This window comes from Sorghum bicolor, chromosome 10 (genome assembly GCF_000003195.3).
Source record: "Sorghum bicolor cultivar BTx623 chromosome 10, Sorghum_bicolor_NCBIv3, whole genome shotgun sequence".
NCBI lineage: Eukaryota > Viridiplantae > Streptophyta > Magnoliopsida > Poales > Poaceae > Sorghum > Sorghum bicolor.
In genome coordinates, this window is record NC_012879.2 from 22,026,449 (window position 1) to 22,049,807 (window position 23,359).

A 23,359-nucleotide genomic window follows, 5' to 3' on the forward strand; every position below is an offset into this window, starting at 1 on the left:
CAAGATGGCGAGCAGACGTCCACGCCGTGAGACGCCCTCGGTTTACGGGAGAGACCGCCCGCGCCTTCGAGGTGAGGGGTCCTCGTCTGGGGCAGCGTCCACAGGAGGTGACGAGAGGAGGACTAGGGGCAGCCGTCGTAGGAGGCAGCGGTCTCCTCTAGCACCACGCGAGCTTGTGCTGGAGGAGGAGCACGTGACGGCCACGACCACAGACACGTCAGGGGACGAGGCAGGTCAGCAGACGGGCGAGGAAGGTGAGGGAGCCTTGGTGCCCGATTGCGAGGGAGGCAAGGCGCCCGAGGACGAGGGAGGCGAGGCGCTTGAGTGCGAGGGAGGCGAGGCGCTCGAGGGCGAGGGAGGGGGTACCACTGCTCGGACTCCCTACGAGCGAGGTCCTGCGAGCCTGCCTCCGGTACCGCTTCCTCACAACCGCAGTGATTCGGCCTGTGGCAAAGAGGTAAGTAACTATAGATGTCATCACAGCTACTTCATAAGATATGTTGGAAATCATAAGAGAAACTAATAAATTTTCTTAATCACTTGTGCAGGACTTGGTTGGTTTTGTCGGGTACTACAGCACGCACCCCTGCGAGCGTCCTCGGTGTTTTGTGCAGGAAATGGTACCCCGGCATTGTGAAACTGCCCGAGGAGCCGGTGGTGCGGGAGCCAGCCTCCAACTGGGATAGGTACGCGCTGGCCACGGATGACACTTACCGCAACAAGCAGGAGCGGGTATTAGCGGAGTTTTGGGTAAGTCTCTCTCGCAGAACATTGCTTAATACATCATATTCGTTGGTTAAAACTTTTATTGAAATAATGAATGGATACATTGGTTTTGTATGTAGAAATTTTTCAAGGCCGAAGAAGGACTTGAGGCCCAGGCGGATCGGGCGGCTACTACAGCTTGTAGGAAGTACGTCACCGAGATGCACCACAATGCGCGCATCCAGTCCCACATAGACTACTACAGGTCGGTACTTCACCAGTCCCTCCCCAAGCCTCATGCAAGACAGGTTACGCTGACCCGAGACCAGTACCTTGAGGTAGGTGAATAACATTCACAATGATTCGTTTTGATATTAAGTGGGTTCAATTTTATCTTCTAATGTGTCAAATACTCTGTTGATGATTTGTAGGTGATTCTCTGGTGGTGCCGATCGTTTCCCGAGTGCTGGGCCATGATCGTGGACAAATGGTTGTCAGAGGACTATGTTGACACGCACGAGAGGCAGCGGGAACAACGTCTGATGAGGCAAGGTCCGACTCACCATCAAGGCAGCCGCCGCCTCCCTGCATACAAACAAGCATATGTAATTGATTTTTTCATTTCTTTTGAGACTCAATTATGCTAGATTTCTCACCATCTTCCCGCCTTTCTTGCAGGAGGCTGCCCACCCGGGCGAGGAGGTCTCAGAGTTCTCTGCGTGGGCTATGTCCCACATGGGCAGGGCGTCGTCCTCTGTCTCCTTCGATCCAGCTGCCTCCCCAGAGGTGTACTTCGACCCGAACGTGTACACTAAAGTTCAAGAGTACATGTCAGCGGTAAGGGAGATCCATGGGGAAGATTACAATGTGCGCACTGAGCCCATTGATGCAGAGGCAATCATGAGGCTCGGAGGAGGCAAGAAGCATGGGCGACTGTGGATTGCAGATGGTGCCATTGACCCCTCCACTGTTCGAAACCTCGACGCTATCCGAGCACAGAGCACGAGCTCTAGCCAGGCCATACGCCCACGCCCTACTCCAGCACTGCAGCAGGTTGAAGCACTCCAGGTAATGGATATTGTATGTTCATTTTTACACACCAAAATTACAAGCAGATTACTGATATATTGGAGTGAAATATTGTAGGCTGAGCTGCAAGAAACAAAAAGGCAAAGCCAAGAGCAGACCGCGGCACTAACCGCACAGCTAGAGGCACAGAAGGCCACGTTCGAGGGAGCGCAGAAGCAGATGGCGGAGATGATGGCGATCATGCAAAGTCTTGGGCAAGCATCGGGTGTACCTGTGCTGTTTTCAGCTCCTCCACCTCCTACTCCTACAGCTACTCTTGTAAGTATAAAAGTCCGTTTTTCACTTGTCTTTGCATGTATGTTGGCCTTCGTGCCGTTGTGGATGTCGGCCTTCGTGCCGTTCTGGATGTCGGCCTTCGTGCCGTTGTTTTTGCAGGTTTTGTAAACCTCCCTGTTCAGGGGAGGTGCTGCCAAAATTTTTAATATTATTTTCCCATATTACTCAAACATGCAATCTCTACTTCTTTGTGCAGTCTCCGTCCGCGGGTTCGAATCATCCTGCAAATACGTCACCAGGTGATCAGGCCTTTCCTTCACCATCGTCTCATAGGCTACCTTGATGAGGACTCGTGGTAGGTGATGTGGTTGGACTTTAGCGTGATTTGTGGTTTATAGTTGTGACTTGTGTTTGGATTTGATGAACTTGTTGTAATAAACATGTGAATGATGATGAACATGCTGAGACTTGTAATATGGTTGTGATATTATGATTTGTGGTTCATAATTATGGTTGTGATATATTGTGAGAAATTGGATTGTGCATGATATACATATGTGATGGTTGATATATATATATGAAATGTTTATGTGGATGGAATGTAAAAAACAAATTAAAAATAAATTTTTCTGTCTCTTTGCCGAGGGCCTTGACCATAGCCCTCGGCAAAGATTGGGTCTTTGCCGACGGCCTTCGCCAGAGCCCTCGGCAAAGAAATTTACAAAAAAATTTCTGCATGCATTCTTTGCCGAGGGCCTCCTTGCGGCCCTCGGCAAAGAAGGGGTCTTTGCCGAGAGCCTCCCTGTAGCTCTCGGCAAAGAGTTTTTTGGAAAAAATTCTGCTCAATTTCTTTGCCGAGGGCCGGTGGTAGAGGCCCTCGACAAAGACTCCATCCCGAGAAACGGCGCCGTTATGGTTACTTTTCTTTGCCGAGGGCATTTGGGCCTTTGCCGAGGGCTTCTAGCCCTCGGCAAAGAGGCAGTTTCCAGTAGTGACTGCTTCACTATTACATTTGTAGATGCTCCATCGGACATGGACTCTGGTTTGGAATCAAGTTCCACTTGCTCTGGATGAACGAGATACAACACAAGTGTAAAACACTATTTTCATAGTAGTGTGTGATATGCCAAAATAATTTGTACATGATAGAAAGGTTAATTTGGTAAGCAAAATGGCCGGCGAGATAATAGGGTCTGTTTGGATCCTTGGAATTGATACAAATTAATTAAACTAATATGGTTGCATATAGGATATATTTGTATATTATTGTTAGTCATACGAGTTCCGGAGATACTTATATGTTGCATTTCTACTATAAGAAAGCGAGTTGAAGAATATGATATAAGTTAGAGAGTAGAAACGACATAGTATTGGTGATCTATAGAATTAATTTCCATATTCTAGCTTATGAATTTGAGATAGGCTTATATGTGAACTTAAGAAAGTTGTAGAATGTCAAATTCCAAACCAAATATAGCCTAATTCATTAAGTAATTCTAATTCCTCCAAAATGAAAGAACCCAGCCCCTAAGAGGAAAAAAAAAGCTTATGATTCCAGCGTCGGATTGCACAAGTGGAGGTATCAGTTATTCGTTATTCCTGACGTTAATTTATTTGTAGATGGCCCAATTGTAGATAGCCCAAAAGTTAAAGAAATTAGGTGGCAGAAGTGCATAAGTAGAGGTATCTGTGGCGTACTGTACTACAGCGAAGCATATATATCTCTCTATGCATGCATATGGTTGACTAGATGTTGTACACGCTTTATTATTTATTAGTAAGCTTGTATCACTAGAGATTATTACCTTGAAGGTGGTGCTCTAGATCTTTCTCGTCGAGGTGATTCTGATGTTGCTGTAGGTGTAGGCTCGGTGGAAGATGCTTTATACGAGGACATTTTTCAATACAAAGAACTCTGAGAGATGAGTATACTTGATGAGGTCCATTCAGTAAGGATTCCAGGCTTGCACACCTACGAATGATGAGTTCTTCCAGCGATGGGGCCTCCTCTCCTGGCAAGGATAAAAGACTGCCACAACCCGAAATCTTCAAGGTCTTGATGGACGGAGAAAGGCTAGCAACTTCTGTCAAGCCACCGCAGGTATATATTTCTAGATATTCTAGGCATGGAAAGAAGCAATGATTGCTGCTGGCTGATGATGATGACAGCTTAGCTGTAGACACCGTGGATTCATCCTCCTTGCTGGACGACCCTGCAGCCCGCTGTACAACACCGGCTCCACTCACCGCCGCCGCCTCCTGGTGCTGTTGACCGAATGCGATGAACTTGAGACTTGAGCAGTCCGAGATATGTAACGTCTTGAGAGGTGCCGATAGGTTTGGGAGCTGTACCAAAGAGTAACAGCCTTCTATTACTAGGGACTCCAGACGTGGCAGGAAGGTTCCACTACGTTCTGGCGCAGATTGCTCATCAGAAGCTTCATCTTCCGTGAGTCCTGTCAGTTTGTCGCACCGTTTAATCTCTAACGTACCAGGTACTGGAACAGACTTTCTGGCCAGTAGACTAGACCATGGCAGAAACAGATTTTCAACTGTGATAGCTGTCCAAAACATGTCCACAACGCCGCTGCACTTGAGTGAGAGAAGAAAAGGCTGCACCTACTTAATTCCAGATCTCCCAGGTGGGAGGGGGATTCGTGGTCACGTACCACAACTTCAATCGAATTGTCTGAATTGTATGACGCCTTCAGTTTCAGACTGGACAATGAAGTAATATATCTGCTAGCCGCCTGTAGGGATGCTTCTTCACTGCAGCAGTCCGGTAGGTCTAACGTACTTAGCTTTGGTGCTTCAGGAAAAGTAGTCAGCCCTGAGTCATTCCAAATTACTAGTTTCTCAAGCTGAGGAAATGTTACTTGTTCTCCTAGAGTAGTTCCTTCAACTTCAACTGCCTCCCATCTGTGAAACTTCTTCAAATTATATAACTCCATCTCTCTCAATGCTGGAAACGTGGAGCGGCACTCGGTGTCATCTTCGCCAGAAGATTGTTTAACAACCACCGATGCTTTTGGTAATGCTGTGAGGCTTCCACAATCCCTGATCCTCAGATACTCAACCTCGGGAAATAGCGGATCTTCTCCTTGCACCTCATTCGTGTCCCACCACGTCTCAAACTTTGGCATTTTGTTTAAGGCCATCCTCTTCAGTTTCTGAAACTTGGAGGGAGCACCACCGCTGAACAAGCAATATAAATTTTGCAGGTCGCTCAAGTAAAGAAATTGGAGGGATGGTAACTGCCAAAGTGCAGGAAGCTTCTCAAGATTTTGGCAATCTTCTAACGCGAGCTCCACCATGCCCTGCAGCTCAAGCATCCATGCAGGAATACTACTGCTCCCGCAACAATACATCTTCATAGCCTTCAACCCATCATGAGGTCTGAGACCTTCCAGCACCTCCTTATCTGCATCCTTGTCATGACCATCAGACCATCTTAATGTTAGTTCTTCCAGACTTTTCTTGTCCCAAAGACTTGCTGCTCTTGCATCTGCTCCTGTCGCATTTTCGAGCCGTCTTAGCTCTAGCTGACCACCTAGGTCCAACTTCTCCAGCTCTCCCATGTTACTACAACTCGAGCCAGTAGCTGCTACAAAGCATGTAAGCGTCTGCAGGGAAGTGAGATGCCCAAGGTCTGGAGGCATGCTCTTTAACATATCACATCCGTGAGTGTAGAGGTGACGGAGGGCAGTCATATACTTCATTGTCTTTGGAAGTTTTTCAAGACTTCTACAATAGGATAGGTTCAATGTTTGCAGATGGTACATGATGGTAATGTCTTTAGGAAGTGCTTCAATATAACTATTTGAGAGATCAAGATACCGTAGGTGATGAAGATATTTTGGCTCCAGGAATGAATCTTGTTTGGTCTTTAAGGCTCGCACAGACCGGCAGTATTTCGATAAATGCTGCACATTTGGTGTCCCGTGTTGAATATAATGGGCTTTTTAGCCCATAATTATATTTGATGATTAATTTAAGGGTCCATAATTAATGCTATAATAAAAATGGTTTAGTACCATATTCATGATTGACCATGTGTTAACTCAACTTAAATAGGTGGCCTTTGTTAGCTCCTATGGAGAAGTTGAGGGAGGGAAAAGTGCCGCGGCCGCCGCCGAGCCGTTGTCTTGTCTTGTCTAGACGAGCGAGCGGGACCAGACCAGACGTGACGTGGCACATGCGTGATGAATAAGGAAAGAGAGGAAAACGGGATCTGACCGTTGTGCAATTAATGACAATTGATTGTCTCGTTTATGGCAATTAATTGTGATTGACCAGATGTTTCCTCCTGGGGCCTATATATTCCATACGCACACACCCTTTCCATACCTGCGAGACACACTCAGTCCTCTTTCCTGTCGAGTTGCTTTCTGTCCATTCCCGTCCCGAGATCGGGAGAGCAGGCCTCCGGAACTCGACGCCTTGCATCGAGACACCTGTTCGGGTGTGCGGGCAATCAGGTTTTTGGGGAGTGTCTTCCGCGACTGCTCACCGGCGAGATCGTCTTCTTCCACTCCGGCGGATCCAGATCGACTACAGCGTCTTCGTCTTCTTCCTAGTGGACGTTCGCGGGACTGCACTGCGAACATCTTCCTGCATCGACTGCGGTCCGCTACTTCGAACAACGCACTATGTCGACTAGTGCGAATAGAGCCGCCGGTGCCTTCGGCACTGGTCCCTCCTCAGGGTACAATCTTAAACGATTGTTTTTCGTTTTCAGTATGTCTGCTGTTGTTGCAGTAGTATTTGCAATGTTTATCTCTAATCTGAGTAGTGATAAAATTGCACACGTGCACAAATATGCCACCACAATATTATGCGTAATTTTTTGGATTAAATCAAAGGAAAAAGTCTACATAACCCCCCAAACTATTAAAGGTGGACTACTTCACCCTCCGAACTATAAAACCGGATATTCTACCCCTGAACTTTCAAAACCGGTCAAATAACCCCCTAGAGTGGTTTTGGATGGTGGTTTTGTCTTTTTCTTTTTTTATTTATTTTCGCTAAATCTTTGAAAAATCATAATAAATCATAGACAAACCATAAAATGAAAATTTCAATTTTGTTGGACTTCTAATGAGTAGATCTACACAGTGAATATATAATATGGTATACTTTAGTATAAAGTTTTTGTTGTAGCTTTAAATCTATGTTTTTCTCTAATTAAATCGAATAATTGATATATGCAGTTCCTATGATCCAATTGTGATGAAATTTTTATGGTGAGCTCATTATTGTATGCTTGAACTATGGTAATAGTTTCATACCTAGTGGATCACGTATAACTTAGTTATCAATTTATTTAGCTTTATTCTTGTTAAATCTATGCTTTATCTATAACTAAGTTATACGTGATCCAGTGAGTATGAAATTTTTACCATTGTTCAAGCATATAATACCACCATAAAAAAAATTACCACAATTGGACCATAGAAACTGCATATATGAATTATTCAAATTAATTATAGAAAAAACATAGATTTAAAGCTACAGCAAAAACTTTATACTAAAGAATACCATATTATATATTCACTATGTAGATCAACTCATCAGAAGTCCAACAAAATTAAGATTTTCATTTTATAATTTTTCTATGATTTATTATAATTTTTCAAAGATTCAGCGAAAATAAATAAAAAAGATAAAGATAAAACCACCCTCCAAAACCACTCGAGGGGTTATTTGACCGGTTTTAAAAGTTCAGAGGGTAGAATATCCGGTTTTATAGTTTGGGGGGTGAAGTAGTCCACCCTAAATAGTTTGGGGGGTTATGTAGACTTTTTCCCTAAATCAAACATTAAAATGTCTAAATTTCTAACATTCCAAAAACATGATATTAGGCATTAGACATTTTTTCTGTTAGTGGTTTTGCTGCTGCGTTAAAACCGGATCTGTTTGACGGATCAAACTATAAGCGGTGGCGCGCGAGAATGATATTGTGGTTGACTGCTATGAGTTGCTATCACGCCGCGGAGGGGAAGCCGAAGCAGTTTACTCCTGAGGAGGAGAAAACGTTCATGGCTGCTGATAACCTCTTCAGAGGCGCCGTGATTAGTGCGCTCGATAGAAAGTACGTTGACAACTATATCATTTGCACCACTGCTAAGAAATTATGTGATGCGCTTGAGGCCAAGTTCGGAGTTTCTGATGCCGGTAGCGAGCTGTACCTCATGGAACAATTGTTTGATTACAAGATGGTGGATAGTCGTTCTGTGATTGAACAAGCCCGTGAGATACAGGCACTAGCTAAGGAACTAGAACAATTCCTTTGTGTGTTGCCTGAAAAGTTTGTGGACGGTGGTATAATCGCTAAGCTGCCACCTTCTTGGAAGGATTTTGCTATTTCTCTAAAACATCAGAGTAAAGAGTTTGGTCTTGCTGAACTCATGGGAACTCTTGATGTTGAGGAGAAGGCGAGAGCAAAAGATACACATGGGAAATGCATTGAGTCTTCTAGTGCCAATGTGGTGTAGAAGAAAAAGCAATTCGCATTGAAAAAGAACAAGCAAGAGAACAAGCAAGGAGCAAACCCGAAGCCAAAACAAACTGCAACTTTTAAGAAGAAAAAGGCACATGGAGGCTGCTTTGTTTGCGGTAGCGATGACCACTGGGCGAGTGCTTGTCCAGACCACAAATTTAAACGTGAAGAGAAAAAGTCAGTAAACATGGTCATTGGCGAGGCTGAAGGAGGAACATCTGGTGTTCTTTTGTTCTTTCAGTCTGTCATTCACCTGAGTGATGGATGGATACTGGGGCTAATGTTCATGTGTGTGCTGACATCTCTTTGTTTTCTTCTTATCAGGCCGGCAACACTGGAGCCTTACTGATGGGGAACGGATCTCATGCGCGTGTTCTTGGTGTTGGTACGGTCATTCTGAAGTTCACTTCGGGAAAGACGGTGCTGATGAAGAACGTGCAGCATGTCCTCTCCATAAAAAAGAATCTAGTTAGCGGTTCACAACTTTGCAGAGATGACTATAAAATAGTCTTTGAGGCCAATAAAGTTATACTTTCAAAGTTTGGAACTTTTATTGGTAAAGGTTATGATTGCGGAGGCTTGTTCCGCTTATCCATGCATGATGTGTGTAATAAAATCGTGAACCATACTGTGATTTCGAATGAGTCGAATATTTGGCATTCGCGATTTTGTCATGTTAATTATGGTTGTTTAATGCGGCTAGCAAATATGAATTTAATCTCGAAATTTAATTTAGTCAAAGGTTCTAAGTGCCATGTATGCGTGCAATCAAGCAACCTCGCAAGCCTCACAAGGCTGCGGAGGCAAGGAACTTGGCACCATTAGAATTAATCCATTCCGATCTATGCGAGATGAATGGTGAGTTGACTAAAGGTGGTAAACGATACTTCATTACTTTTATAGACGATTGTACTAGATTTTGTCATGTGTACTTGCTTAAAACAAAGGATGAAGCATTACCATATTTTAAAGCCTATAAAGCTGAAGTAGAAAATCAACTTGAGAGGAAAATTAAATGCTTAAGGTCCGATCGTGGTGGAGAATATTTTTCAAGTGATTTTTCTGACTTCTGCGTAGAACATGGAATTATTCATGAGAGGACACCGCCATACTCACCACAGTCCAATGGGATTACCGAAAGAAAGAACCATACTCTAACTGAGATGGTGAACGTCATGTTAGAGACTTCGGGTCTATCTAAGGAATGGTGGGGTGAGGCGATATTGACAGCGTGTCATGTCCTGAATAGAGTTTCTACAAAGAATAAAGAAATCACACCATTTGAGGAATGGGAAAAGAAAAGAGTAAATGTCTCCTATTTGCGTATTTGGGGTTGTTTGGCTAAAGTGAATGTGCCAATAAACAAGAAACGCAAACTCGGACCTAAGACAGTTGACTGTATTTTTCTTGGTTATGCTACTCACAGCATAGGGTATAGGTTTTTAATTATAAATTCTGGAGTACTAGATATGCATGTTGGTACTATAATGGAATCTAGAGATGCAACATTCTTTGAAAGTGAGTTTCCTATGAAAAGTACACCTAATATTTCTAGTCATGAGTCTATAAATTCCCATGAGCAATTTATTCCGATAGAACAATCTGAGGAACCCCATGTTCACTATCCTGAGGAGGATGATAATGTAGTCACTCGAACGAGCAAAAGACAAAGAAAAGTGAAGTCTTTTGAAGATGACTATATTGTGTACCTCGTGGATGATACCCCAACAACCATTAAAGAGGCATTTTCCTCTCCTGATGCTAACTTGTGGAAGGAAGCAATAAGGAATGAGATGGATTCAATAATGTCTAATGGAACTTGGGAAGTGGTTGAACGGCCTTATGGGTGTAAACCTATAGGGTGTAAATGGGTGTTCAAGAAAAAGCTTAGGCCTGATGGTATAATTGAGAGGTACAAGGCTAGGCTTGTGGCTAAGGGTTATACCCAAAGAGAAGGGGAAGATTTCTTTGATTCTTATTCACCTGTTGCCCGTTTGACCACAATTCGAGTGTTACTGTCTTTGGCTGCCTCTCATGGTCTTCTCATTCATCAGATGGATGTGAAGACAGCTTTCCTAAATGGAGAGTTAGAGGAAGAGATCTATATGGATCAGCCTGATGGATTTGTAACAAGTGGTCAAAAGGACAAGGTGTGTAAGTTATTAAAATCCCTTTATGGCCTAAAACAAGCTCCAAAACAATGGCATGAGAAGTTTGACAGAACTTTAACTTCTGCCGGCTTTGCTGTTAATGAAGCTGACAAATGTGTGTACTCTCGGTTTGGTGGGGGTGAAGGTGTGATCCTTTGTCTGTACGTGGATGACATACTGATCCTTGGGACAAGCCTTGATGTGATCAAGGAAGTTAAAGACTTTTTGTCTAATAACTTTGAGATGAAAGATTTGGGAGAAGCTGATGTTATTCTAAACATTAAGCTTTCAAGAGAATGCAATGGTGGGATTACACTTGTGCAGTCCCACTATGTGGAAAAGATTTTAAGTCGCTTTGGGTACAGTGACTGTCAATCTGCTCCTACGCCTTATGATCCTAGTGTGCTATTGAGGAAAAATCGAAGAATAGCAAGGGATCAACTAAGATTCTCCCAAATTATAGGCTCATTGATGTACCTTGCTAGTGCCACGAGGCCTGGTATCTCGTTTGCAGTGAGAAAACTTAGCCGGTTTGAGTCAAATCCGGGAGATATTCATTGGCAAGCTCTTGAGAGAGTGATGCGCTATCTGAAAGGTACTGTGAGCTATGACATTCACTATACCGGATACTCGAAGGTATTAGAGGGTTATTGTGATGCAAATTGGATATCTGATGCTGATGTGTTAAAGGCCACAAGTGGATATGTGTTTCTACTTGGAGGTGGCGCTGTTTCATGGAAGTCTTGCAAGCAGACTATCTTAATGAAGTCAACCATGGAAGCAGAACTCACAGCATTAGACACCGCTGGCGCTGAGGCCGAGTGGCTTCGTGAACTCCTGATGGATCTACCCGTGGTTGAAAAACCTGTGCCGGCTATTTCCATGAACTGTGACAATCAAACGGTGATTACTAAAGTCAACAGTTCTAAGGACAACATGAAGTCTACTAGGCATGTCAAACGGCGTTTGAAGACTGTCAGAAAATTGAGAAACTCCAGAGTTATAGCATTGGACTATGTTCATACGTCCAACAATCTGGCAGATCAATTCACAAAGGGACTATTACGTAATGTGATAGATAGTGCATCGAGTGAGATGGGTTTGAGACCCACGTGAGGTCTACCATGGTGGTAACATGTTCTATGTGATCGGAGATCCCGTGATGTAGAATGGTGAAACAAGCCAGAAGTAGATTGTGAGGAAAGACCCTTTACTTAACTCATCTCAATTGCACTTCTTTTCTAAGTCTGTAAGGAAGGCTGGTTATATACCTTAATGTATTCCATAGCGGCTTGAGAAGCAATAGATGTTGTCCTACAGAACATCTTTAAGGAATACACCTATATGAGTTTGACTGCTAGTCACAGTCTATGAGATTTGGGTGATCTCTAGATACTCATGAATGGGCCAGAAGTATGACTTATATGCTTCAACCAGAGAGGATGTTCATGCAACCCGGTATCAGTTATGAGTGTAGATGAAACTTATATCACACAAAACTTGCAATTCAAGACATAGTCCATTGTTCATGTTGTGACTAAGTGTAGTCTGTACTCTAGGTGGAAGTTCAACTTAACAGTCTCTACCGAAACGACTGGTATATGAAACGACATGGAAACTCGAGAGCTTTTCTTATGGGCCCTAGAAATAGGTGGGGATTGTTGAATATAATGGGCTTTTAGCCCATAATTATATTTGATGATTAATTCAAGGGCCCATAATTAATGCTATAATGAAAATGGTTTAGTACCATATTGATGATTGACCATGTGTTAACTTAAATAGGTGGCCTTTGTTAGCTCCTATGGAGAAGTTGAGGCAGAGAAAAGGGGTGCCACACGCGCGCGCCGCCGCCGCCGCCGCCGAGCCGAGAGCCGTGCCGTGCCATGGCTTGCGTGCGTGCTTGCTTGCTTGTCTTGTCTTGTCTTGTCGAGGTCGAGACGAGCGTTGTCTTGTCTTGTCTTGTCTTGTCGAGGTCGAGACGAGCGAGCGAGCGTGACGTGGCACACGAGGACCAGACCAGACGTGACGTGGCACATGCGTGGTCAATAAGGAAAGGGAGGAAAACGGGATCTGACTGTTGTGCAATTAATGACAATTGATTGTTTCGTTTATGGCAATTAATTGTGATTGATTGCCATTAACCAGATGTTTCCTCCTGGGGCCTATATATTCCATACTCACACACCCTTTCCATACCTGCGAGACACACTCAGTCCTCTTTCCTGTCGAGTTGCTTTCTGTCCATTCCCGTCCCGAACCTCTGCGCGCACAGAGATCGGGAGAGCAGGCCTCCGGAACCCGACGCCTTGCATCGAGACACCTGCTCGGGTGTGCGGGCAATCAGGTTTTTGGGAGCGTCTTCCGCGACTGCTCACCAGCGAGATCGTCTTCTTGCACTCCGGCGGATCGAGATCGACTACAGCGTCTTCGTCTTCTTCCTGGTGGACGTTCGTAGGACTGCACTGCGAACATCTTCCTGCATCGACTGCGGTCCGCTACTTCGAGCAACGCACTATGTCGACTAGTGCGAATGGAGCCGCCGGTGCCTTCGGCACTGGTCCCTCCTCAGGGTACAATCTTAAACGATTGGTTTTCGTTTTCAGTATGTCTGCTTTTGTTGCAGTAGTATTTGCAATGTTTATCTCTAATCTGAGTAGTGATAAAATTGCACACGTGCACATATATGCCACCACAATATTATGCGTAATTTTCTAGATTAAATCAAACATTAAAATGTCTAAATTTCTAACATCCCGGACCCGTCACATATCAGTGTCTGGATAGCTAGAGACCCTTTCTCTTGGGAAGCATTCACAATATTTCCTGGGATATCAACTAACAGAAATAAATGACGAGCAGAGTATAGAAAATCCTCACTTTGGCTCAGTTCGGTATCTAAAGTGGCACATTCTTTTCCCATTGAATCCTGTGCAACATCATGCATAAGGTCATGGATTTTACAAGTGATTCTAGAACAATGCCCATGCTCATCCCAATACCTTAAGGTGTCAGATCTAACTTTCTTCACCTCGTGAAAAAAATGACCTTTGAGCTAGCTCATTGAAAATTTGTTTACCAGTGACTTCAGGACACACTCCATGTTGCTCCGGGATGAAACTATTAGCCATCCACAGTCGAATCAACATTTCTACATCAATCTCGTAATCTTTAGGAAACATAGCGCAAAAGGCAAAGCATTGCCGCATATGTGGTGGCAAGCAATTGTAACTGAGCTTGAGTATTGGTAGGATTCCATTTTCCTCATCACAAATTGTGCTTCGATTTAATACAGCCTCCCATTCTTGCACGGTATTCTTGGTACGCAGTACAGAGCCCAATGCTGTAGCAGCTAAAGGAGAACCAGAACATCTCTTCGCAACACCACCAACCAACTTTTGTAGCTCTGTTGGCACTTCTGATGGTGAACTGAATGCTCTAGTCTTAATAATATCTTCTATGTAGCTTTCTTTCAAGTGCTTGATCTTATGGGCTTCGATTGTGCCCATGAACCGAGCAATATTTTTATCACGAGTTGTTGTCAAAATTGAGCTACCTGGGGCACCATGATGAAGGTAGGACCTCAACTTATCCCACTTGTTGGCCTCACGGTTCCATACATCATCTAGTACGAGGAGGTACTTCTTCCCACTCACAGCACTTTTAAACTTTTCCAATGCTGAACCATCGCTTGTTTCACAACCATTCTTTTTAGCCTCTTCCACTATTATTTCGAACAGGGAATCCACATCAAAGTTTTCAGACACACAAACCCAGATCCGAACCTGGAAGTGCTTCTCAATGGCAGAGTCACTGTAAACAAGCTGCGCTAATGTGGTCTTGCCCATCCCTCCCATTCCTACAATGGGTAGGACTGTGAGACCCACATTGTTGCTTTGGTCAAGCAATGCACTAACAATCTTCTTCTTGTCTTCGGCTCTTGATTCACTAGCAATATTCATAGAATGGCTTGGGATGTAAGGATCTGTCTTCCTCCATTTCAAGGACATTGGCGGTTGTGGTTTGAATTTAAACCTAAAGGTATTCATCTCTGCTATGAGGTCATCAATTTCTTGCAAAATCATGCAAAGCTTGTTTGCCATTCTATAGCGGAACACAAAACGATTGTGAGAAGGGAAGAGCTTTATGATGTCCATACCAAACTCCTTGTAGTGCCCCTCTGCCTTGGCCTTGCGGCGGAGTGCCTCGTACTTGAACTCATCAAGAACATCATTTGCCTTGTAGGCCATGTTCCGGAGCTCCTCAAGCCAAGCTTTTGCCCCTTCTCTGTTTTTCGCTGCCTGCTCCTCGGCGTCACTGATGACATCGAGGACGGCAGGCAGCTTGCGCTTGAGGAGCTTGTGCTGCTCCTCCATGCCCTCCATGACCTTGTACTGGTCCAGGAGGATGCTCGAGGCCTTCTCCTTCACCATGGACACCAATGGCCCGACCACCATGGTGGCCAGTACCTCAGCCATGGGACGCCTCAACCTCAGCACTGGACACAGGGGAAGGACTGTTGCTGGGTGGTGAAGGGAGTGAGTCTCAGCAGCAGTTTGGAGGAAGATAGAACTATTGTGAGCACTGGCATCCTAAGGACTTCCTAGGGGTAAAGTAGCTCTGCTTGTTTCGTTGCAGCGACCAGAAAGCCAGAACATAATATAATATAGAAGTCTTTAGAACGATGTATACAAATGTCTCGCAGCAACTCCTGTACGCGACCAGACTAGGGCTTTGTTTACTTCCTCCGTAAAATTCAAAATTTTTCAAAATTTTCCATCACATCGAATGTGTGAAGGCCTCAGAAAAAAATAAGGCAAAAAAACTAAAAAAAATTCTTCCCCGAATATCTTCCTTGGCTTTTGGGGAAGAGACTCTTCGCGATTGCCAAGCCCACAACACTCGAGGAAGCCAACATTTTCCTCGAGAGTCGTACCATAGCACTCGGAAAAGAGCGTCTTCTCCGAGAGTTATTTTTAGCACTTAGGGAAGATTTTTTTCATTTTAAGTTAAAACGGCACCGTTGCTATGGACCGTCAAATAACACTTTTCTTCCCCGAGGCCCGAGTGCGGCATTTCTCCGAGTGTTGCACTTTAGGAAGAGGGCCTTTCCCTAGTGTCGCTCTTCCCCGAGAGCCAGGTAGTCTACAACACTCGGGAAAGCCTCTCTTCCCGAGTGCAACACTCGGGAAAGATTGGCTTCCACGATTGCCCGATTTTTAGCACTCGGGGAAGCCTGCGACACTCGGGAAATTTTGATTCTCTCACAGTATTAGATGCATGCATAGAGTATTAAATATAGACGAAATTTAAAACTAATTGTATAGTTTGTCTATAATTTGTGAGACAAATCTTTTAAGTCTAGTTAGTCTATGATTGAATAATATTTATCAAATATAAACGAAAATACTATAGTGTTCTAAAAAAATTTCGTTGAGGAACTAAACACAGCCTAGGCATGTGAGAGCATGTGTACTTTGCAATTTCAAGCCGTCGGCATGCTAAATAAGTAGACTTGCATCTCGAGGCCATATGGGCACAAAGATTTTGGTTTATTTAGGCCTTGTTTACTTCCACCTAAAACCTAAAATTTTTTAAGATTTTCCGTCACATCAAATCTTTAGACGCATGTATGAAGTATTAAATATAGACGAAAATAAAAACTAATTGCACAGTTTGGTCGGAATTGACGAGACGAATCTTTTGAGCCTAGTTAGTCCATAGTTAGACAATAATTACCACAAACAAACGAAAGTGCTACGGTGTCGCGAAATTTTTCTAAACAAGGCCTTAGGGCGAGGTTTAAATAAATTAATAGAAATCGTCTACCAATGCATCCACTACCTGTATAGGAGTTTGTGAAAGCTTAATTAAAGCATATATGCAATTTGAAAACAGCCACTTGCCTGTACCTCATGTCCTTTGAAAAAACAGCATAATTTTGTCATACACATGCATCACTTCCATTGCATCTGATGTTTTGTTTTGGCCAGTCTCAGTGGAGGTTTTATCAGGATGTCATGCACATTTATTAGAGCGCCATGTCAGCAAAACTGCACTTTTTGCATGAAACAAAGAGGAGAGAGAAGGAAGTAGTTTCACCATGGTGAAACTCCGTGGGCGTTGTTTCCCACGCGGTAAAACGGGATGAAATCCCCACTGAGGGCTAAATCGTTTCACCATCTTGCATGTGATCCAATCATTTTACAGTAATTAAATGCTTTGCCCAGCCTAAGATCCAATCATTATTCGTTTCATTGATGCCCTGTCAGCGGATTTGTTTTGGAAACAATGCATTGAAACGGGTCACTGAGATTGGCCTTACTGCATACTTTGTGGCGCATAATTCCATTCAATCAGGTGCATGGATTTTAATGTTCTTCCGTTTTGTACATGCTACATGGAAATACACCAAAATCCATAGGAAACCATTCCAAGGTCACGTTTTTATTTTCCTTTCAGTAAGTTGCTTTAATCTATGAACCAGTGATCCTTAGGTAGTTAAGTTGCAAGTCTAACTCTTGCCACTCACCTCTGCCGCCACCGCCGCTTATCATCTAAGCTCTGGGCAATGCAGTCTGAGCAGCAACGGTGGTTCGCCTCATTGGGCACGCACCGAAGTTATTAGCCTCCTCACCCATGTGGCCATGTCACACACCCCCTAAAAAGTTTTATATCTAGTCGAGGGTTACAACCTAGTATATTATAATGTGTCTTCATCTGAGACCTTTAAAAAATTTAAAAAAATGGAATTCAAATATAACAATTTAATTAGCAGACAGAGGTCCAGGCTAGCTCCATTATTTATTGGTCCTATTGTTTTCTTTTTTTCAAACGTATGTAATAATGTGTTTGAATTTGCATTGTGCTCTTGGCCTCTAGCACAGAAGAGAAAAAAAACACAGGTAGCAGTTCCATGATGTACTAGTATATTTTCCTAGTAAATGACTGTGTCGAGTGAGGATAACTGTATAGATCAGCAGCATATACAAATGTCGTTGTCTGGCAAGCTGCTACTGGGTGTGCACTGCTGACAGTGGTTCAAGGTATCGGCATACAAATAAGTAGACGTGCATCTCGAGGCCAGATGGGAACACATCGATCTTGGTTCTTTCATATTACTCTAGACACTCACCTCTGATGGATTGTCCTCTGTTGCCGCCGGTGGTGTTGTCATCCAAGCTCCGGGCAATGCAGTTCGAGGCGCCGAGAAGAAAGTTGGTGGTGGACTAGTGAGCGCTCGTGACCAGCTATGGGTTTGTGGCTTTTGATGATTATTTTTTTAAAAAAAATACTCATGTGTGGTAAGATGAATATGAGAATATGTTTATTCGGAGCATATTATTGACATGTTTATAGCCGTGCGAATTTTATGGTGCTTGAGCCCATGACACATGAGCCCCACTTCTAAAATATTTCTAGAAGGTTATGATGGATTGTGATGTCAGCAAATGCTGTGATAATGACGAGATTAATTAACTATATGATTAATTAAGGGTTAAGTAAGAGGTCCAACAGTCATGTATATCCAACGTGATAAGATTTGTCGCGATCGGCGGCAGGCCTTAGATTTCATCTAGGATTCCACAACACGTCTATATAAGCAGAGGTGCCCTCGGTACCTCCCTATCTCATTCATTCCCACCAAACCGATCAACTCAGGCGCTAGAGAGTTTAGGAAGGTCACAATCCCATCCAGGGCAATGCCGATGGCGTCCAGAAGGCTGCCACTACCCGGCACGAGATCTTCATCTGCAGAGGGTTCCCCAACCCTCAGCTGGTGATTCACGTCCATTTTCACCACCACCAACGTCTGCGTAACCACCAGAGGCTCCTATGGCAACTGCCAACGTCTGGATGGCAGAGAAGCCTAGCAGCGCTCCACTTCCACCATAACCTCCGCACAAATCCGAAGGAGCACAAGTCCATCACACCAAGCCCCTATGTCTGTTGGCCTGCACACCACCGGCCATAAGACCTTGCACTTACCTTCGGCGACCGTCTCAGTGTCCGCCCAAAGTCTATCTATTGAATCCCCCAACTCTACAAGCAACATTGCTATGCTCAGATGTACTGGAACTGCAAACAGCGTGACCTTTGTCAACAGCAGCCGCCAGCGTGTGTCAGCAAGCCAAACTTCCACGTTAGGATTCTTGCTGCCACGGCGTCCACCAGCACCTGCTCATCCACTCGCCACAGTCTACATACCGAGTGATAGAGGGATACCAAAATACTTGCAAGGAAAGGATGCCACGACACACGGGAAGACTTGCTTCATAGTGTAAATCATGCCCTCAGTGCAGCGTATCAGCGTGGCAACACATTAGTCGACATTTGTGACCAAGCCTGAGGCTCCCGCAAAGAGCAGCGGGATGCAGTGGAGGCATTGAAGGTCTTCCTGCAATGGTGCGATGAGGACCACCAAGTCATCCGCGTATAAGAAAGCGTGATGACTGCTAGCCGAACCCGGTAAAGGCATCAGCGTTTTGTGCCGATTGGCCTTCTGAATCAGGGAGTTCAGCGCCTACATGGTGATCATGAACAATATTGGTGAGATCGGGTCGCCCTGCCGTAGTCCCCTGGCATGCACGATCCTCCTACCTGGCCTTCCATTAAGCAGCACCATGGTGCTTGCCGTTGATAGCAACATAGAGATCCAGTTGGACCAGCGGCGAGGAAAGCCAATGTGCTGCAATATTTCGAGGAGGAATGGCCACGCCGACCGAGTCAAATGCCTTCGCGATGTCAATCTTGAACAGCACCGATGCGAACTAAGCCGAGTTGACACAACGTTTTTTCTGAAGCATGACCATCAGTGCATCATTCAGAAGATGAAAGCTTCTCGCGTCCAGTGACCATAGCGCGTTAAACGCACTAATAATGTCTGACTTGATGATCGACCAGGCTGCTCTATAGGATCAAATCTAGCTTCCTACTTGGGCTTTTAATTTCGTGAAGATAGGCTCCACTAATTGAGTCACACCACTCTAAGGCCCATATATACCCATGGACCTAATGCCTAGTGTTTCAACTAGGCCGAGACCACAAATGGGACCCAACCTTCGCTTTAGAGTTCCACATACTCTCGTGATCTGTCTCCTTGCCGCCGGCAAGCGGAGCCCGCGGCCGGCCGCCACCGCAGCATCCAAGGAGCACCTCCGGCGCCGGCATCATCGACTGACGAACCCGCACCGCAGGATCCCGTTGGTATGAGGTCTGTACTACCTCCACTTCCCAAACCCTCGATGCAGCATTATTTGTCTCCGTCTTTGGTTGGATGGACATGCAGTCGAATCAGAGCAAATGGAACCTATGCATGCCATGTGTATCATGCGTGGCCTCCCTGTTGCTTTGATCCGCTGTTAATTTGGTTTTTTGTGGGGCATCCTTGATCATCATGACATTCAGTATGTTCAGTTCAGACACACAAATGTAGGTGCCGGCAAGAATGGCAAACTGGCATCTCCTAGGTTTCCGCTGATCATACACAGATGATGTTAGGGGCGTCCCGGGCATATGAAGCCCAGTTTAAAACAACAAGTGGAGGTCTAATATTTATTATCAGAATCTAAAAAAGATAATATCAAATATCAATATATTAGAAAGGCAACGTATAAAAGATTAGCTAAATAAAATAGGGATTGTGCATAGAATTTATATCCAGCAATGATCTTCGTTTGGTGTCCTAATCTAGGTCCGGCCGTCTAAGGTCTCGACTCTTGAGTGACAAACAACACCAAGGGCGAGAAACAAGTTCAAGGGACGAAGCCATAAACTCATGAAGGGTAACAAACTTATGTAAAAAAGAATTACCGGCCATAGACTTTTCTACCTCAGGATCATGGACTCAATGTACTTTCTCCTGAAGAAAGTAGCAGACCACGTTTATTGAGTCTCTGTGACTAATTTATTAATAAAAACAAACCTAAAATTATTATATATACTCAGAACACTTAGTACATTTTGAGGCCCATAAATTTTGGGGGGCCAGTTTGGTCGCACAGCCCGCACGGCTCCGGGATGCCCCTGATGATGTTATAATTTATTTATGCTTGATGATGATGTTATAATTTATTTATGCTTGATGATGTTATAATTTATTTATGCTTGTACTTGAACTTGAAATTAGAGACGTGGTGAAGTGCTATATAGTCGTCCATTGTCCAAGTATTACTATTGGATTTGGATGGCATAGTCTTTTTAGATTAAGGAGGATGCCATAGTCTATTCTCCTAAATTCGTATATATATATATGGATGGACTAGGAACCTGACATGCAAGGATGACTGTATATAGTAGTAAAGGTAAAATGGCGTGTTGATTCTAATCTTTGCATGTATGCTGAAGAACTTAGCCCAAGTGTAATCTCAAAAATTGTTTGGTTTTGAGATCTGGAGCTATTCACAGCACGAGTATAATTTAGATAAAAATTGTTTTCTAGATATTTATGTAATCCAGAGTGCTTGTAACACGTTTATGTATCCAGCTAATATAATTCTTCTTTCACCATAAAAAAATAAAAATGAAGAATTTATGTGGCACAGGTCAGCGAGGTAACAATGGCGCACTATACCAACTGAAGCATATGTGTTCCACGCAGGGTTGAGTATGTTCAGTACACTTTATTATTTTAAGATTTTATTTATTTGTCATCACATCTTGTGACAACTAATAATAAAATAATTATTAAACAAAGAGTAGCGTTTGAGGCAACAGCAACAATCAAGCTTGTGTCCATTTATATTTATATATCAAATAAAAAAAAAGAGAAACCAAGAAGCAAGAGATTACCTTGAAGATGTCGAGGTGGTCCAGACGTTGCTGTAGCCTGTAGGCTCGGTGGAAGCTGCATGCAGATGAAGCTGAAATTAGAGAGATAGTAAAGTGTCGTATAGTCCACCGTACATATATTACTAATATTATTATTCTCTGAATTCATATGCAGGACCAAAAAGTGACATATATTACTATTACTATTATTATTATATTCTCATTGGTGGGGCTAGGCCCCAACCTGGAATATAATAATATCGAGGGATTTATTAGGCTGTTGCATCGGCATGCGTCAGGATTCTCATCTCAGGCCTCGCTTAGTTCTCAAAAATTTAGACACATACATGAAGCATATAACTAATTATACAATTTATCTGTAATTTCCGTATATAAGGATGTCTATGTAATTATTAACGTGGCATGCTCATTCTTAAACTTTGCATGTATGTATGCACCCGACTGTGTATCAATGTGTATTATCTTCCATGCATTGTTGACTAGCTAGATGTTCTGTACACTTCATTGTTTTAATGTTTTTTAATTTATCACTAGTCCACTTCACGTCTTGTACATTTATACTCCCTCCATTCTAAATTATAAGATATTTTGATGTTTTCAAGTACATATTATTTATTATGCATTTAGATATGAAATTTTTACAATGGTTGGAGAGGCGATAGGTGTGTCTATGGTCATTGGACCCAGAACATGAGAGGTGATGAGAGTAAGACGGTGGGAGGTGATATGTGTGTCTATGGTTGGTGGGCCCATACGCGTCACGTCGCCTTCCATCACCTCCGAAATTAAGGGGATTAGGACCCCAAATAGAGGAGTGGTAATTTCATTGTCGTAGTTTTTTTTATTTGAATGAAGGGTAAAAGGGTAAATGCATAACTGTAAAAGGAGTAGTATAGTTGGGATGAATAATTAAAGTAATATAGTTAGATTAACATTTTATTTTTAGGGTTCATCGAGGACCCCACGCCAAACTCGCCTGGCTCCCCAATTGTATGCACGTCACTCTCCACCGCTAGCATTGCATAGCTCTCTCCATGACTCCATCACTCCTCTATCCTCTCCCCACATCCTTGCATTCCTCCTCCCGTCCTCGCCGACAAAACCGTATGCGCTTAGACATCATATTGTTAGGCTTAGACATCATAACGTTTCAGCTGGACCGAGCCAAGCCACCAGCTTCGATTCGGTGACCTCTCCCTCTCCTCACTGCCAACTCGCATAGCCAACGTGGTATTGCCCATGGCCGGCCAGTGCTACCGCAAACAGCTAACGAACATGTCCGGCGGTGCCCCGCCCATCGACAGACGAGCCCACGCTGCATGACGCCACCGCTCTTAGGTCCACGCACCCTCCATTTTCCAAACTCTCGATCGATACATTTTTTCTTTTTCGTCTTTGATTGCATTTTGGATGGATGTCGATCCGAGTTAGAGTCCATGGAGAACCCATCTCATGCGCATCAAGCAATGCACCTTCATTTGTGGCCTCCTGTTCTTGCTTGTGGTATGCCATTAGGTTTGGTATACTCCGAGGCCAAGATCCATTGTATCTATCCAACTAGCAAACCAATTTAGAGGCAACTGAGAACAAAAAATGACAATCTTTCAGAAAAGTTACATGAAAACCACCAAGAGTGCCTCCATGGCAGCAGTGAAAAGCCATGGTGACTGAATCCTAAATCAGATGAAGTACGAATCTTAGAAAGCCACAACTAAGAAGAAGGATTCATTCGGCAAACATGGGGGATTGTGCATCAAGGAATTATTACTAGGGAGATGTTCTATCCCTCACAAGCTACGCAAGAGTAAGGTCATGTGTCCAATCCCTCACAAGCTATGCAAGAGTCGAGTCATGTTCTCGCTCTAAAGAGCACCAGGAGAGAGGTCCATGCAAGGCATGAGATGAAGTG

The 23,359-nt window shown here is 43.8% G+C and overlaps 2 protein-coding genes across 2 annotated transcripts; both read right to left on the reverse strand.

The window, feature by feature from the left end:
- On the reverse strand, window positions 2,232-5,588 carry LOC8078288 (putative disease resistance protein RGA1). Its single transcript, XM_021449822.1, has 3 exons — window positions 4,680-5,588; window positions 4,503-4,571; window positions 2,232-2,291 (listed from the first exon to the last, which is right to left on the reverse strand). The coding sequence occupies exons 1-3, from the start codon at window positions 5,586-5,588 to the stop codon at window positions 2,232-2,234; spliced, it is 1,038 nt and encodes a 345-aa protein (XP_021305497.1).
- LOC8078289 (putative disease resistance protein RGA3) lies at window positions 13,631-15,137 on the reverse strand. The gene has a single exon (XM_002438315.2). It carries the CDS (start codon window positions 15,135-15,137, stop codon window positions 13,677-13,679), a length of 1,461 nt encoding a protein of 486 aa, XP_002438360.2. The 3' UTR covers window positions 13,631-13,676.

Coding starts and splice junctions, on each gene's coding strand:
- LOC8078288 (XM_021449822.1), bottom strand. CDS start 5,588: ATGGGAGAGCTGGAGAAGTTGGACCTAGGTGGTCAGCTAGAGCTAAGA. Junction 4,572..4,679: donor ACAATTCGATTGAAGTTGTG/GTACGTGACCAC, acceptor TGTTTTGGACAG/CTATCACAGTTGAAAATCTG. Junction 2,292..4,502: donor AAAGTCTGTTCCAGTACCTG/GTACGTTAGAGA, acceptor ACGTATTTGCAG/GATGATTCGAACCCGCGGAC.
- LOC8078289 (XM_002438315.2), bottom strand. CDS start 15,137: ATGGCTGAGGTACTGGCCACCATGGTGGTCGGGCCATTGGTGTCCATG.